The following is a 15,835-nucleotide window of genomic DNA, read 5'->3' on the forward strand; positions in this document are numbered from 1 at the left end:
ACAAATATTAATTGAAGTAGCACAGTCTGCAAAAGCTAAGGCCCTCTCCCAAAAATTCTTGGCTAACTCTTCTGAAAAATAATAAGAGAGTCAAAATAGACATGGTTACAAATATAGCTTGATTAGCCCACAGGTTTAGAGGTCATTGCTCCGCTTTGCCATGTGAGAGACCTCTCATGACCTCAGCTATAAGCTGTCTCTCAGGGATATGTCTACCGGGAAAGCAAAGGCATGTCATTAGAACGGGGTGGACACTTACACGGGGCTGCAGGCCACACAGGGAGTTTTGGTGAGCTGCCACAGGCTGGGTCAGCATGCGCACACACAACAGCTCACCAAACTCCTTCAGTGGCTGCTTCCTGTCTGCCTGGCCATGCACCCTGCCTGGGCAGATCCCCGCCGGTTTCCGTGGAGACCCCTGGATACCCCTGGATCGCAGAGTGGTGACAATGCTGGGCTGGGCCAGGGGCAGAGCTGAGATCTGCTCTCCGCACACCCCTGCCCACAGAACCAGTGCCCATCACAGGGGCATGTGGGCAGAGGATCACGGCTCTGCTCTGTGCTTGCTCGAGACGGGGCTGTGGGTGGGTGAGAAGTGGCATGCAGGGCAAGAAGGGCAGGCAGGGCAGGGGTTGGGATCACGGGGCAGTGCCAGTGCAGGACCAGGGCCCTGCGATCCCAGTCCTATTCCCACCCATGTGCCCACCTGTCCTGCTCCTGGATGCTGCTCCCCTGGATTCCAGCTGGGTCTGGCAGTGGTGGCAGCAGGACGAAGCCGCCACCGCTGGGGCTGCCAGGAAGAACGTCTGGCTGCTGCACCTCCCCAGCCCTGCTGTGCGCCTGGGGGCAGTGGGACTGGCTGAAGGCACAACAGCCTGGGCTCCCCCCTGCATCTGAGCTGGGTGGGACCAAGGGACCCACCACAGGCTGCACAAAATCTTTCAGTAGGCTGGATCTGGCCCATATTCCCCCCACCGTTGGAGAACATGTAGGCAAACTCTCCCTTGCTCCCATCTGGCTGGCTCAGGTCATGCTTGTAGTAAAAACAGAGTGGCACAGGCTGTCCATTCAGGAGCTCTATGTACATACACAGTAGCTCTTCAGCCATTGGGCAAGTGAATGTTTTTTGTATCAACACCCAAGAGCTTTCTGCAAGCCTGAAGGAAGAAAAACCTTCTCAGGAACTTTCAAGACTTGCTTTCCATCACAGGTCCTTGAGCTGCAGAATCACAAAGTTTTACCTTGTCACCAAGTCCTGTCCCTTCACACTCACCCAGTGCTTCTCTTTACATACTGAAGTTCTTTCCACAAGCAGTCAACCTGAGCTTTGATTTCATCTCTGGCAAAGAAAGGTTAAAAACTCTCCCTTGCTCCCATCTGGGTGACACAAGTCACAACTGCAGTGAAGACAGGGTGGCACAGGCTGTCCCTCAAGGAACCCTGTTTCATACACCAGTTGCTATTCTGTGCTGCTGGTGTCTTCACTGATCTTATTACTTATTCTAGGTTAGACTGAAGCTGGCCCAGGCCTGCCTGCTGTCACTACAGTCACACCTGCTTTTTGCTCTGTAGCAGTCATCAACCAAGCAACAGTGCAAAGGTAGAGTGATGAGCCCTGGCAGACAACAGGGATCCTGTGTTGTTCCTCCAGCCAAATAAGGTGAGGAATGCAGAAGACCAGTGTATGAATGTCAGGGATCCACTATGAATTTGAATTTGACCCTAGAAATGGGGCATTCAGCAGAATACAATTTCTGATCATCAAACAAACCTGACTATGTTTACCACTTCTGCCATCATTTGTCTCATCTCCATTCCACCTGAGTTTGGGTGCTTGGTTGGTGGAGCCTCAATTTCACCTCTGTTGTGTGAATGCCAGTTGTACGAGTCAACTTGTTCATTTCTATCGGTAGAAGACAGAAAACCCCTCAGACATTGCCTTTCCACCATGAGGAAGAAGCTCACAACACTGATATCCCCTTCCACTGAATCAACCTTTTTGAAAGAGGCAATTTAAACAAAAGCCCAAATAGGATTTTTACCCCCAAAGGGAAAAAAGCCAGAGACTCCATTAAATCCACTAGGATGCCACTCACGCTACTAATTTTGTGTAGAAGGTGCCCTGATTACAACAGTGATGGGTGGCAGTATAAACAGGGAGACCATAGTTATTTTAGGGAAATCTGGGATGGGGAAGGTACAGTGGGGGAGGTGGGCACGCACACACACGCACACTCGTGTATGTGCTCCAGGCCAGGGCTGGAACAGAGAGCACAGTGCCTTTCTCACTGGAGCTGTGGGCTGGCGGTGGGGCCCCGGCCAGGAGCTCTGTCTGACTCATGGCTCTGGACCCATCCCAGCACCTGCAGCTGCATCCTGGCTGTGTGCCTCCAGGCCGGATGAGCGCAGCAAATGCTGACTTCACAATCCCCTCCATAGTTACGGCAGGGTGTGACTGGGATGGGGCTGGGCTCTTAGCATGGGGCCTGCGAAGCAGCTGGCTCAGCCTGCCCCAGCTCAGAGATGCAGGTCCAGGATGTGGCTGCAGGTGCTGGGACGGCTCCAGAGACGTGAGTCAACAGGAGGCAGACAGAGACCACACAGCACCCTCAGCCCGCAGCCCTGGCTCTGGTGACGAAGGCATCATGCTCCTCTGTGTGTCTTGACAGCTACACACACACACACACACACACACAAGACTCCCAGGTTCTCCCCAGTCCAGGACTTTTGCTTTCATTTTCTCCAATGGCCAGGAGACTGAGACAGCCTATAAATTCCGGGACTGTCCTGGTCAACACAGGACATATGGTCACCCTAAGTATAAAGCCTTCAGAGTGATACAAGAAGGCAGTAATCACCAGGCTCAGATAACCTGGGCAAGGTAGAATAAGAACTCTTGGAAAACACAAACTTTATTCAAAATTGTTTGAGAGCTTGGAAAAAAGTCTGATTTGCTCAAATCACCTTTCATTTCATATGAACACTTTTGTCATTTTCAAGACTCCCAATTAGAGAAGAATCAGAAAGAAAGAGAATGTGGCAGCATAAAGGCTTTTTTCTTTTTCTGTTTGCTTCTGTCTTCCTTCATCTGAGCCAAAACCAGAAGTTCCAAAGCCTGCTCTGGGCAAATGTGTGGTTCAATTTTGCAAGTTCCTGAAGTTTAGATTTGGACTAATCCATCTGCCCCTACACAACAGTGTCACAAATTACAAGTGAAAACTACAAGCCTCAACTGACGGCACAGATAGATAAGCTCTGGGGAAATCCTCTACTTTTCCTGTAAGGCTCTTTTTTCCTCCTCAAGCTTTCTATACTCTTTTTTCTCCTTTTTGGGGCTGCCCATGCGAGGAGGCTAGCTGAAAGGGCTGCACAGATAAAAATAAATATCACAGTCACCAAATGATGCTCAAGGCAAGCCTAGGGTTAGTTACACATCCCAGGCATTGAGAGACATTCTCAGCTTCTTACTAGTCTATTCTCCATACCCAGCTTGGTGGACAGTCATTTTTGCAGATTTATTTTCAGTCCTGCAGTTCTGTAACACTGCCAGCTGCTGTTATTACTTCTGTTTATGATTATTTATTTTTTTATTTATACACCACCCTTTCCAAAACAAACAAACAAAAAACACTCAGAGCATCTTACAGTAAAAGACAAATGAAATTATAGAAACAGAATAAAATATTAACACAAGAAAGTACAACAAAGCAAACTCCTACCTCCAAGCTCCCCCCCCCCCCCCCCCCCCCCTTCAAAAAACCTTTCCACTCCTTTGCCTCTGACTAAGAGTGTCCCTCCAAGCCAGCCTGGCTTCCCAACCCACATTCAATATCTTCAGAAAAGAAAAAAAATATCTCCCCCTATTCCCTTCCATTCCTACCCAGTCCCATTCTCCTGCCTCACACGCACAGGAGCAACGCCCCTCTCCCCAGCTTGCTGTCCCACCCAAGCCTGGGCATGTTGAGCTGCAGCGTGAAGAAGTGATGTTCTTACACAGCAATTCAACATCATATTAAAATTATGTCATACTGTTGAATATATCAAAGCTTTAGCTGTGATTCATTAGGGTCCCTAAGAAGCAAGGATGGGTTGTACCACAGAGATTAATTGGTTCAGAAGGGCACAAGCTTTAGTAGGCAACAGCCTACTTTTCAAATGCTTTGCCTGTCCTGACAAAGTAGCTTGTTATCTACAAAAGCCTCTCTGACTCATTTAGTCTATAGTGTGCCACCCTGCTGTGCCTGCACTCTGCCTGACTTCAGACTAACGTGGTTATTTCTCTGTATTAGTTTCTGTAGGGGTTCTCCATGACATATACTTATGCTTAGAAGTATGCTTAACACACATTACACTTTTGAGCAGGATGCAAAACCCACTGAAAGCAGCATCAAAACTCTAATTCTTTGAATAAAGGCAGGATCAGACCCAGTGCTTCTAAGCCTTAGGTGAGCAACATATTTTGGAAGAGAACCAGCAAGTACTCTCACCTCCTGTACTTATGCGTCCCTGTTTACAGTCTCCATTTCTCTGCGTGCTTGAAGCAGTCATGCAGGGAACTCAACTAACAGCAAGGGTCAGGAGTAGTTAAATTCATCAGTGTTTAGTAAACTAGTAAAACTATTCTCATTTCACACTGTGTGTTGAAAAACTGTATTTTTTTTCAGTGAAAATGCTTCTAGCAAAAATGGTAATTTTCCAAATGGAGCAAAACCATGCACCTTTAAGATTTTTTTTCCCGGGCAAGAATATATACAACTTTGTTGCTCTGGTTACAAAATTTTGTGGTCCTTATGCTTAAACAAAATTTGCAAGTGTTAGCAAAACCCAGTGATTTATGGTATCTTTAAATGTAACCCCCACTGTAGGAAGAACTTTACAGTGCCTCACAACTATTTTATGCACCAAAAAAAAAAAAAATCACTTTTGCAAAAAACAATATGATAACCACTGATCCTGGTTTTCTCGATTTAAAAATCCCAGGTTCTCTGATAAAAATCCCAAATTCTCAGATTTAAAAACCCCAAAATCCACATTTTTCTGCAATTAAAATAAAACACCGCTATATAAACAGACATCAGTTGAACACAATGTTTTATGGACATGTTTACAATTTTAAAGCATTTTGGAAGCCTACAAGTGCCTCAATCACTATAATAAAATAAAGTCTAAATACCTATAAATTTTGGCGTTCAATTTTGTTTTTTTTTTATCATGCATAAATCAGAGCTCTCCCTGCTCCCTTTGCTTCACAGGACATGGGTTCAGCTGTGGCTGCCCCCCACCCCCACTGCTTTGTGATGCTGAGCAGCCCTGATATGCTGATGCCCTGCCCCTGCCCATGTGTTGCCCCTCACCCCCAAGCCACAGCCGCCCCCAGATCTGCTGGTGCCCCTTACTCCTGACCCACAGACCCCCCTGGCCCTGCCAGTGCCCCTCACTCCTGAATTACAATCCCCCCAGCCCTGATGTGCCCCTCACTCCCAACCTGTTGCCCCTGCCCCCAGGCTCCATCCCCAGGGGAATGGGGGGTGAGAGCACAGGTGACATGTTGGGGGGGGTGAGGGGGACACAGGCAATGCATTGGGGTGGGGCATGTGCACCCCTAGATTTCTGCACCCACAGCAGGGTGTAGGGCTGCAGCTGGGTCAGACCAGCTACACCACCATGACCACCAAGGGGAGGCACAGCAGTAGCAGTAGCAGTGGTGGCACAGTTTGTGCCCCTGATGCTGCCAGGCAGGCAGGAGGTGCCTCACCTTGGTGGCCAGGGTGGTGTGGTACTCCGCCCCATGCTGGGTCCCACCCGCTAGGCTGTGGAGGTGGTTCCTGTCTAGAGCTGGTTCGGTCAGGCTGCAGCCCCACGCCCCACTGTGGGTGCAGACATCTGGGGGGGCATGTACCCCACCACCTGCCTAATGCATTACTTGTGTGCTCACACTCCTGCCCCCATGCCCATAGACTTACCTAGAGAGAGCTCAGAGAGCTGTTCTCAATCACCATGCCTAGCTGCCATGTGCATATGCACGAGTATATATGCATGCGGCACCCCTAGGCCCAATCAGCCCTTTGCAGGCTGAAACTCTGCCAGCCTGCAAGGGGAAACCTGTGGTTCCCTGCATTTTGCTCTTTAAAGGAGAAGATCCATGCTTTTTCATGGCAAACAGAAAACCCAGATCCCTGGTGATAATCCACTGAGTTCTGCCCCCATCCAACATACCTGCGCGTCTCCATCTGAAATTGCGGCTGTGCCCCAGCATTAAATTGTTCAGCTCTTCCTGGCCTGGTATTCCCTCCAAATCTGCTCATGCTTCTAACAAAGCATCTAATGACTCTCCCAATTAAGAGGAGCAGAAGACAACTGGTCTGAGTAGAACCAGATTCAGAGAAACCTGGGAAACTCTTCCAAAAACAAAGAATAGTACTTGCTCATTTGCACAAACAGGATGGGAAGGCAGGGGTGCCTGGTGTGCGTAGGTTCTTCTGAGAACAGAATTAGTCTCCTCCCTACTACAGAAAGTACCACCCATTCCTCCACCGCCCTATTCCTGGAATAGATTCTGCTGGCCACCCAACCAAAAAAACAGAAAGAAGTTTCTGTAGTGAAAGGCAATTTGCTTTGCAAAAATAATGACAAAGCTGTTTCACTTTTGCAGCAGTCAGTTCTAGCAGGTTGTACTGCATTCTGCCTCTTAAGTTATAAGCATGGCAGATAAGTCTTTGTTCATTATTGCCATTGACTTTGGTACATCTTACAGTGGGTACTGCTTTGCCCTTGAGTCATGTGTAGACCAAATCCGTCAGGTGTTTTGGGGCATGGAGCATGGGTTCAAGACTGTGAAGACCCCCACATGCATTCTCTTTAATGAGAAGAAGGAATTTAAGAAGTTTGGTTATGATGCTGTCATGAAGTACAACACATTGCCCTCCAGCGAAGCTCCCAAGTGGTACTTCTTCCAGAACTTCAAGATGAAGCTGTACAACCAGGTAAGTGGGAGCTGTATCCAGTGGCCAATTAACAAGAACATTTACTATGATATAGGAGTTGCTGGAATTGGCTCATAAGGGAAGATGAGCAAATGTGTAGATTGATTAAACAGGGGTGATTTGATAAACTACCTATAAATAGTTTCAGAGAAGGGAGGGAGGATTTAGATTGCTGATCTGTTTTCTAGCCCAGGAGGTTAGATGATAAAAACCTGATGGTGTTTAACACTGAAAAATGCAAGGTTCTCCACCTTGGGAGGAAAAACCTGCAGCATCCTTATAGGCTTGGCAGTGCTACGCTGGCTAGTACTACAGAAGAAAGAGACTTGTGGGTCATCACTGACCACAAGATGAACATGAGCCTGCAATGCGATGCTGCGGCTAGTAAAGTGACCAAAATGCTGGCTTGCATCCATAGATGCTTCTCAAGCAAATCCCGAAATGCCATTCTCCCCTTGTACTCAGCCTTGGTGAGGCCGCAGCTGGAGTACTGCATCCAGTTTTGGGCCCAAGTCAAAAAGGATGTGGAGAAGCTTGAGAGAGAATAGAGAAGAGCCACGTGAATGATCAGAGGTCAGGAAAACAGACCTTAGGACGACAGGCTGAGATCTATGAGGCTCTTTAGCCTGGAAAAGCACAGGCTCAAGGGTGATCTGATGGCCACCTATAAGTTTATCAGGGGTGACAACCAGTATCTGGGGGAATGTTTGTTCGCCAGAGCGCCCCAAGGGATGACAAGGTTGAACAGTTATAAACTACTGCAAGACCATTTCAGGCTGGACATAAGGAAGAATTTCTTTACTGTCCGAGCCCCCAAGGTCTGGAACAGCTTGCCATCGGATGTGGTTCAAGCACCTACATTGAACACCTTCAAGAGTAAATTGGATGCTTATCTTGCTGGGATCCTATGACCCCAGCTGACTTCCTGCCCTTTGGGCAGGGGGCTGGACTCAATGATCTTCTGAAGTCTCTTCCAGGCCTAGTGTCTATGAAATCTATGAAAACTAGGTATAAACACCAGACCCAAACCCTCTGCAGCCTCTTTTTTCAGACAGTTTAGCCTCTGAACAAAATAGAAATATTCAATAGAAGCTCCTCATATGAACCTGATCTTTTTTTCCCTGATCAAAGCAGCTCCAAGGACAAGGAGGCCTGTCTTCTAGTGCCTCTCTTCCCCAAGCTCCGAGTATGGAGTGATCATAGAGCTTGATCATTAAACTTCAGCAGCCAAAAAAAAAAAAAATCAGTTTTAGACACAGAACTAAACCACTACCAGAGCTGCTGCTGCCAGGGGGGACCCACTTTGGCTCAAGAGTTCTCAAATGCTTGGAACTGTCCAAAAGACAGCAAACACCCCTGTTGGACAAAAGACCAACGCATGGGTTCAGCAACCAAGATCTTTATTGAGTGACACACATAGATCAAGTGGGGAAAAGCAATGCTTTATTTAAAACCATTCATACTCACACACACATACACACAGGCCAATCCACTGGTGCTCAGTTTCAGTCATGATGGCCAGTTGCGGTGCCTCTGGATGTGATGATCTTATGGGAGGGACGCCAGTAATTTTCGCCAAATTTTTGATTTACAACATCCTGAGACAGGGGAAACAAGGCGTCTGCTTGCTCTTTATCTTCTTGTAGATGGTTTGTTTGTTCTCAAGGCTACTTTCTCAGTAGACTGGGTATGCTTGATACCATATTCATTCACTCATTCATGCATTTATCTAAAATTATTTTTTGATAATATTCTTAACACCCCTAGCTCCTACTTAGTGGAGGATTCCAAAAGGCATTCTCCAGAGAAATAGGGTTCATGTTCAACATCTTTCACCTCAATATAAAAAGGATCAACTAAAGATAGGGAGAGGAGCAGAGCATGAAAATGATTCTCCTCAAGGAAGTTAGAAAGAAGGCTCAGTTAGAGGCAGGAGCTCTAAAGAGGTTAGGACAGGGGTGGGCAATTATTTTGGCTGGAGGGTCATTTAAGGAATTTTGGTGAGCTGTCCAGGGCTGCAAGGGTAACCCCACACATTGACAGGTGTCCCGCCCCCTAGTTGCCATCTTGGGACTGGAAGTCCTGCTCCCTAACCCCCGCTTTTGCCACCAGAAGTCCTTCCCCTTGCCCCGAGGAGTATTCCTTTTGGGAAGGAGAATTTGCCATCTTAGAACTGGAAAAAACAAATTATATACTAAAAATCAAATATTGACAACAGCATATTTTAATTTTACTAAAAAAAATATTTTTGCCTTGATTTGTGTGTGTTTTGTTGTGTATATAAAGGTGATTGCATAATAACTCAAAATGCAGTCTTACTCTTGTATGTTGTGGGGGGTTGTGTGGAAGGGTGAGGGGTAAGTGTGGGCGGGCATAGGATACGTGGGGGGCTGTAGATGTGTGTATGTGGGGTGTTGAGGGTGTGTGGATGTGGGTGGGTATGGGGGGTTTGTGGGGGTATGTGGGTATGGGGTTTGTGGGGGGTTGTGGGGTGCATGAGGGGGAAGGGTGGCTGGAGGTGTGCATGGGGTGGTTTGTGGAGGGGGGTGGATGCATGTGTGCGCGAGTGTAGCAGTGCATGGAGCTCCCCCCAGAGGCATGTGGAGGGGTGTGTGGGGGGGAGGGTGTGAATGGGTGTAGTGTTTGTGAGAAGTGTGATTGTGTGTGGAGGTGTGGTTGTAGGGTTTGTGGGTATGGTGGGGTGTACATGGGAGCCCCTCGCATGCGCCTCCTGAGCCAGTTAGCACCCACCCTGCAACAGCCCAGAGCCCATGCGCCCTGTGGTACCTCCGCACCACTGCCAACAGTGTGCCCTCATTGGAGCGGATCAGCCGGAACCCAGGCACAGCCCAGACCCGGCCCACTTTACGCTGCCCACCTGTGGCACATCCTGCTGCCTTGGGCACACAGTGGGCTGGGGTCCTACAGCAGGACTACCTCTCTAGGCAGCCCAGGTAGCAGGCGGCTCCTTCTGGCTGCTGGCGCCACTCGCCCCAGCCCCGTGGTACTGGCAGGAACCCATGCTGCACAGCCTTGACCCTGTGTGCCCTGCACCTGCTCCAGGCTTGCCTACCCAGGCTCAGCAGCGGTGGCATGGGACAGAAGCTGCTCAGTGTGAGGTAAAAATGGTCTCCCCTCCTTGCCACTGCTAGCGCTTCCTGGTGTAGCCGCCTGGAGCCTGTGCAGGGCTGCCCTGAGTCTGCTCTGTGCTGCCACTACTGCCCTGCTGTGTAGCCCAGAGGCAGCGGTGACACGGCATAGATTCAGAACAGCCCCGCATGGGCTCCAGGATGCTACAACAGGAAGTGCTGGTAGTGGCTAGGGGGAGGAGCTGCTTTTACCCCATACTGATCAGCAGCTTCTGTCCCATGCTGCTGCTGCTGCTGAAGGAGGGTGGGTGAGCTCGGAGCAGGTACAGGGTGTACAAGGTCAGGGGTGTGCAGTGCGGGTCCCCACCAGTACCACAGGCCTGGGGCCAGTGGCAGCAGCAGCCAGAAAGAACCACCTGCCACCTGGGGCTGCCTAAAAAGGCAGTCCTGCTGTGGGGCTGCCCCAGCCCGCCATGTGCCCAGGGGGCGGCAGGACCCGCTGCAGCTGGACTATGCCTGGGCCAGGCAGGACTGAGGGACCCACCATGGGCCGGACAAAGACCCACCATGGGCCAGATCTGGCCTGCAGGCCATATTCTGCCCACCCCTGGGTTACAACAAGGTCTGGAAAAGTGAGTGGACAAGACTTGACCTTTAAACAGCTATTCATAGTTTTAGGTATACATATTAGTTAGTTGGTATAGCACTGTAAATGGTTTTAAGGGCTCTGAGTTATTATTACACATTTATAATGTTTTGTTATCTTATAAATAAAGGGAGATGTGGAGCAAGGACTAGGGAGTCTAGTTTCCTGTGGAGAAAAAAAGCAGAAAATCTGTTTAAAAAACTACAAAAAGGCACATCTTTTTGTGACCTACCAAGAGCGCGGCAGCATCCCATGGCAAGCAGTGCCATTTCTGTTCTTATTCTTGCTGCGGTTTTTGCCTCTCATCCAATCAGTACCCCCACCCGGCGCTCCTGCTGCTTGACTGGCCAAGAGGCAAAAACCATAGTAAAAATGAGAGAGAAAAAATAGCACTACAATGCCATTGTGCTTTTGGTAGGTTGTGGAAAAACACAGATACCACATTTTTCTGCGATTTTCCATGGCAAACGGAAAACTAAGATTCCTGGTGATCAGAGTCCTGGTCCTTTGCACCCACTAGGCAGGCTGTACTAAGTGGACTGTAATAACATTTGGACAGTCCCCAGCGGGAGCCAGGTTACAACTCACCATGGCTTCATGCGTCTGTCTCCCTCACACCACACAAACGCCTGATCCTTCTCAACAATGCTACAGTATTACCAGTTACCGCCAGTTCTGTATGCATACATTTCTTTTCGTTAGATGTGGCACCTTCATTTGGCTTTGTTAAATTTCATTGTGCTATGTCCCCGTTCTCCAATTTATTTATCAAGCAAACCCTGAGTCTGCACATGAACTTGGATGTGAAGAGCCTGGGACTCCTTCCCATCCCTCTTATTTGAGATTTAGAGTGTACCTGAGCCTTTACAGGCTCGTTGTGGCTACTTAAGACTGCAGGAGCCACCAGTCTGCTACACATTTGACACAACGCTTAGCACAAAGAGGCCATGGTCCATTCTGAGGGCCCCAAGCACTACCTAATCATTTGTTGCTATTTTCTTTTTTTCACTTGTAGAAAATCACCTCCAACATGGAGCTGGAAGCAGATAATGGAAGGACGCTCCCTGCCCTGACTGTCTTCTCAAAGAGTCTGTGTTACATGAAGGACCATGCCCTAAAAACCATTGGGGAGGCCACATTCCAAACTGCCTGTGAGCCGGAGGATGTCACTTGGGTTGTTACTGTTCCAGCCATATGGGATGCCTCTGCCAGACAGTTCATGAGATTGGCATCAAAAGAGGTAAAGGAGTAACAGCTCGATTGCTCCCCTCAGATTCTCCACAGTTGGCACCACTCAGAGGGCAGGGATTTCTCATCCTGTCAACAAGCCTCCTTTTAAAACTCTTAAAACGTTGCGCCACAGGGTGATGGGGAAGGTAGTACAGGAGGGGGCTCTCAAGCTACTTATAACTATTGCACTTTACCCAAAGTGCTAGATATTAGAGCATCTTCCAGCTGAACAGATATGCACTGTTTGGAGGGGGGAGGAGGGGGTCCTGCCTGCCAGGAGGCTGCCAGAGTGCCCCCCCCCACTAGCTTGCAACTATCAGCAGCAGCTGGGGAGGGAAGGGGGTGGGAAATGGTGCCCCCTGCCATGAGAGCCTCCCACAGCTTGCTAGGTGGGGTCCTGGGGGTGGGGGCTGGGCCCAGTCCCTATGGGAGGGAAACTGCCCCCACTCCCTGCACCAAGCCTCTTGGCAGCTGTGCTGCAGCTGCTGGCTGCTGCCTTGCCTCACATTTTGCTGTGCTGGGAACTGGGGCTGATGGGGGGGTGGGAAAGAGGGAGGGAGACCCTGTACCACATGGACCTGGCCTGGGCCCCTCCCTGAGCCCTAAGTCAGCAAGATGCTGGGGGACCTTTGTGGCAGAGGGCTCTGTTCTCTATCCCCACCCTTCCCCCACCCCACATTGCTGACCCCTGCCTTAGACCATTAATCCAGGATGCCCATTCTTGCAAGTAGAAATGTCTGGTCCATGCCCTATGTTCAAGTTATGTCTCAGAGGTGGGAAGGAAAGATCTGAGACCCATTCCTGACTTAATTTTAAGTAATTTGTAATTTTAGGCGGGGCTTATCACTGACATGTTTTCAGAGAAGCTCATCATTGGCTTGGAACCAGAGGCTGCATTTGTCTGGTGCAAGCAGCTCCCTCAGTATGGGTTTGTGGCAGAAGGTAGCCACAGAGAGAAGTTTGAAGAGTCACCTGGGACTCGGTACATTGTCGTTGATTGTGGAGGTAATGGTTTTTTCCCCCTTCAGCCTGCAACGAGCATTGTTTAACTGTTGTCTCAGCACTATAAAAAGTGGTTACACACTTATTCAGTTCTCACTTTTCCAAAATGTATGCATAGACTGCTCATTAAATGCAGAATAGTCACAGGTGTGGAAAAGTGCCATATAAACCACTGCTATAATCCCTGGGGGTTAGTACCCCAGAAGCTCCAGCCTCCCTCTACAACACTTGGACTACTTATGGGCCAAGTGCAGACTGGATCTTGTTTCCCAGACTTCTCTGCCAAACAAAACCCTGATCTAAACAGGTTTCCCCAATTTCAGTCCTCCCAAGAAGTTCTGCAAAAGAGATGAAATATCAGGTCCGTCATCTCCATAGAAACAAAATTCCCCCAGCAAAAGGTCTGGATCTAAACAAATTCTTAAGCACTAGCTATGAGACATAGGTCTGAAAAGTGGGAGGTTGGGTGGATTGTTTGGTTTTTTTTTAAAGAAGAGCTTAAACTTTTCTAAAGTTCAATTTTTTTCAGATAAAAATCAAGGCAAAGAGGTTTTTTTTTTTAAACAAGTTAACAAACTTTTTTCATTCTTTGGTGTTTAGGGGGTACAATAGACATCACAGTGCATGAAATCCAACAGAGTAAAACCCTAAAGGAGTTGCATAAGGCATCTGGAGGTGGATGGGGAGGGAACACAGTGGATGAAAACTTCAAAGACTTCCTGAGGGGAATATTCTACGGAGGAATATGGGATGAATACATAAAAAAATATCCAACAGAATTCCATCAAATGATGTACAACTTTGGCCTCCAAAAATGTTCTTCTAGTAGAGATGATGTCTACCTCCATTGCTACTCCAACCTAATAAGAGTGGCTGAACAGAAGCAAGACATCTCTCTCTTCTTCAGTGGTATGGAAGGAACTCACTGGCATGATGGGATCATCATGATTACGTATGAGAAAATGAAGAGCTTTTTTGCGTACGGCACTGGGAAAATCATTGGTGCTTTGAAGGAAATCCTCAGGAAACCCGAGATGGCTACAATCCAGTATATTTTGCTTGTTGGGGGATTTGCCTCCAGCATTATTCTGAGAGATGAGATCTACCACACATTCAGTGAGCGCTACTCTATCCTGTGTCCCATGGAAGCCCAGGCAGCCATTGTTAAGGGGGCTGTTTTGTTTGGGCACAATTCACAAATTGTTGCCTCAAGAATCAGTGCACGGACATATGGAGTAGCGGTATCCCGTGCATTTGATGCAGCTGTCCACGATGAAAGGAAAAAGAGTCTCACAAATCAATAATTATGTGTACTGCACAGACCTCTTTATGGAATTGGTAGGAATTGGGGATTTGGTAAAGATAGATGAAGCTGCCCATTACACTTTCACTCCTGTGGAACCAGATCAGACAAGAACGTGTATTCAGTTCTACTGTACAGAAAAGGAGGATGCAAAGTACATAGATGAGGAAGGGATGAAAATGCTTGGCTCCTGTACTGTACCAATGCCAAACCCAGAGCTGGGGAGAAAGCGCCGGGTGAGACTGGATGTTAAATTTGGGCTGACAGAGTTTAAGGCCACAGTTACCAATCTGACTTCCAATCAAAGTTGGACAGTTATGATAGATTTTTTAACAATGTAAAGAATCCACAGTTCACAAAGTAGTAGGGATGATGACTAAGGGACTCCTTAATTAGAATATTCAGGCTACTATGGTTGATGTAGTCAAGTAAAATTACTTATCTCAGTTGTTCTCAAACTTTTGGCCCTGCGGGCTGGATCAGACTATCTGTGGGCCAGACCAGGGCCTGGGCCCAACACCGCACTCTCCCTGCCCCACATGCCAGGATTGGGTTTTAGGGATCAGACATCATTCCCTCCCACCCCTGGCTTGGACACCAGGGAGTTGGTACCACCCCCTTCCAGCCCCACCAATTGGGATTGGGTGCTCCCCATGGGTCCTGCTACCTGGTGTGCCATACTAAACCATACCTGTTCTCCTTCACCCTATGTACTTCTTGCAGTTGTATCTTCTAATACTGTGATTTTGCAGTATCATATTTCCTAACATTTAAGCTTCTCTACCAGTTGCAATATTCGCTGTATTCCCCATAATGCATCCCTGTTAGAAAAGCAAGAGTAATAGATTGGAATGACTCACTGTGCTGCCTGTAGCACTAGGTCCAGCCTACGAACCTCAGGCAGTGCACAACCCACACCAGTCCCATGTGCTACATGCAGAGCAGGGCCAAATAAGTTTGACAACCCTGTGTTAGAATTATATCTTGGGATATTTTTCACTAGAGTGATATGCTGTGTACTGAAGTGCTTTGCTAAATGCTGCTAAACCTTGGATTTAAAGATATTTGGTTGATTTACTATAAATAAAAGTTTGAAAGCTTATCTTAAACAGTACCTCCCTTTGTTTTTGCATGTAGACTATGGTTTATTGCAGATGTGGGCAAAATATGGCCAGTGAGGGACACAGAAACAGCATATAAGCCACTGTCTGCAGCCTTTCTGTCCCTTTTGTGAGCTGTTTCTGCCTGAGCAACAGCGTCTGAAAGGTACTGGACTGGCTTGGCTTCCTACCTAGTCAGTCTCCTGCTAGTTTCTGTTCTTGGAAAGGATTGGATACAGCTTACTAACTAAAATTTCTTGACTTATCCCTATCCAATCCATTTATTTCAAATTATTCTTCCCCCAAAAATCTCTTATTTGTTTTTGTGTCCCGCCGCCACCACACACACACACTTTTAAAAAAGAAAGCTGTGCTTTCCCTGGCAATGTGATCCATCATGAGCAGGAAAGCACATGCATTACACCCCCCACCCCAGAGAAGAAGAGATATTATTCAACACGACACAGAAGAAGTCAGATAGT

At 48.0% G+C, this 15,835-nt stretch overlaps 2 protein-coding genes across 7 annotated transcripts in view; one reads left to right on the forward strand and one right to left on the reverse strand.

Annotated features, from left to right (window-relative positions):
- Positions 1-15,835, reverse strand: part of LOC102368993 — a 37,795-nt gene that overhangs the window by 13,535 nt on the left and 8,425 nt on the right. For 3 of the 6 annotated variants that reach the window (XM_025192412.1, XM_025192409.1, XM_025192407.1), the window contains exons 1-2: positions 6,217-6,447; positions 1,772-1,903 (exon numbers count right to left, since the gene is read on the reverse strand). In XM_025192412.1, coding sequence (XP_025048197.1) covers positions 1,772-1,903; positions 6,217-6,305 — 221 coding nt within the window. In that variant the 5' untranslated portion in view covers positions 6,306-6,447. Of the gene's footprint in view, positions 1-1,771; positions 1,904-6,216; positions 6,448-15,835 lie in introns of those variants that run through there. The other 3 variants (XM_025192408.1, XM_025192411.1, XM_025192410.1) reach the window with 1 other exon arrangement.
- Positions 6,601-15,529, forward strand: LOC112548097 (heat shock 70 kDa protein 12A-like). The gene is given in 5 exon segments (XM_025192406.1): positions 6,601-6,983; positions 11,734-11,958; positions 12,782-12,953; positions 13,551-14,229; positions 14,231-15,529. Coding segments are annotated over 5 exon segments (1,722 nt in total). The 5' UTR covers positions 6,601-6,701; the 3' UTR covers positions 14,595-15,529.

This window comes from Alligator sinensis, unplaced genomic scaffold (genome assembly GCF_000455745.1).
Source record: "Alligator sinensis unplaced genomic scaffold, ASM45574v1 scaffold1081_1, whole genome shotgun sequence".
In the NCBI taxonomy this organism is placed as follows: Eukaryota; Metazoa; Chordata; order Crocodylia; family Alligatoridae; genus Alligator; species Alligator sinensis.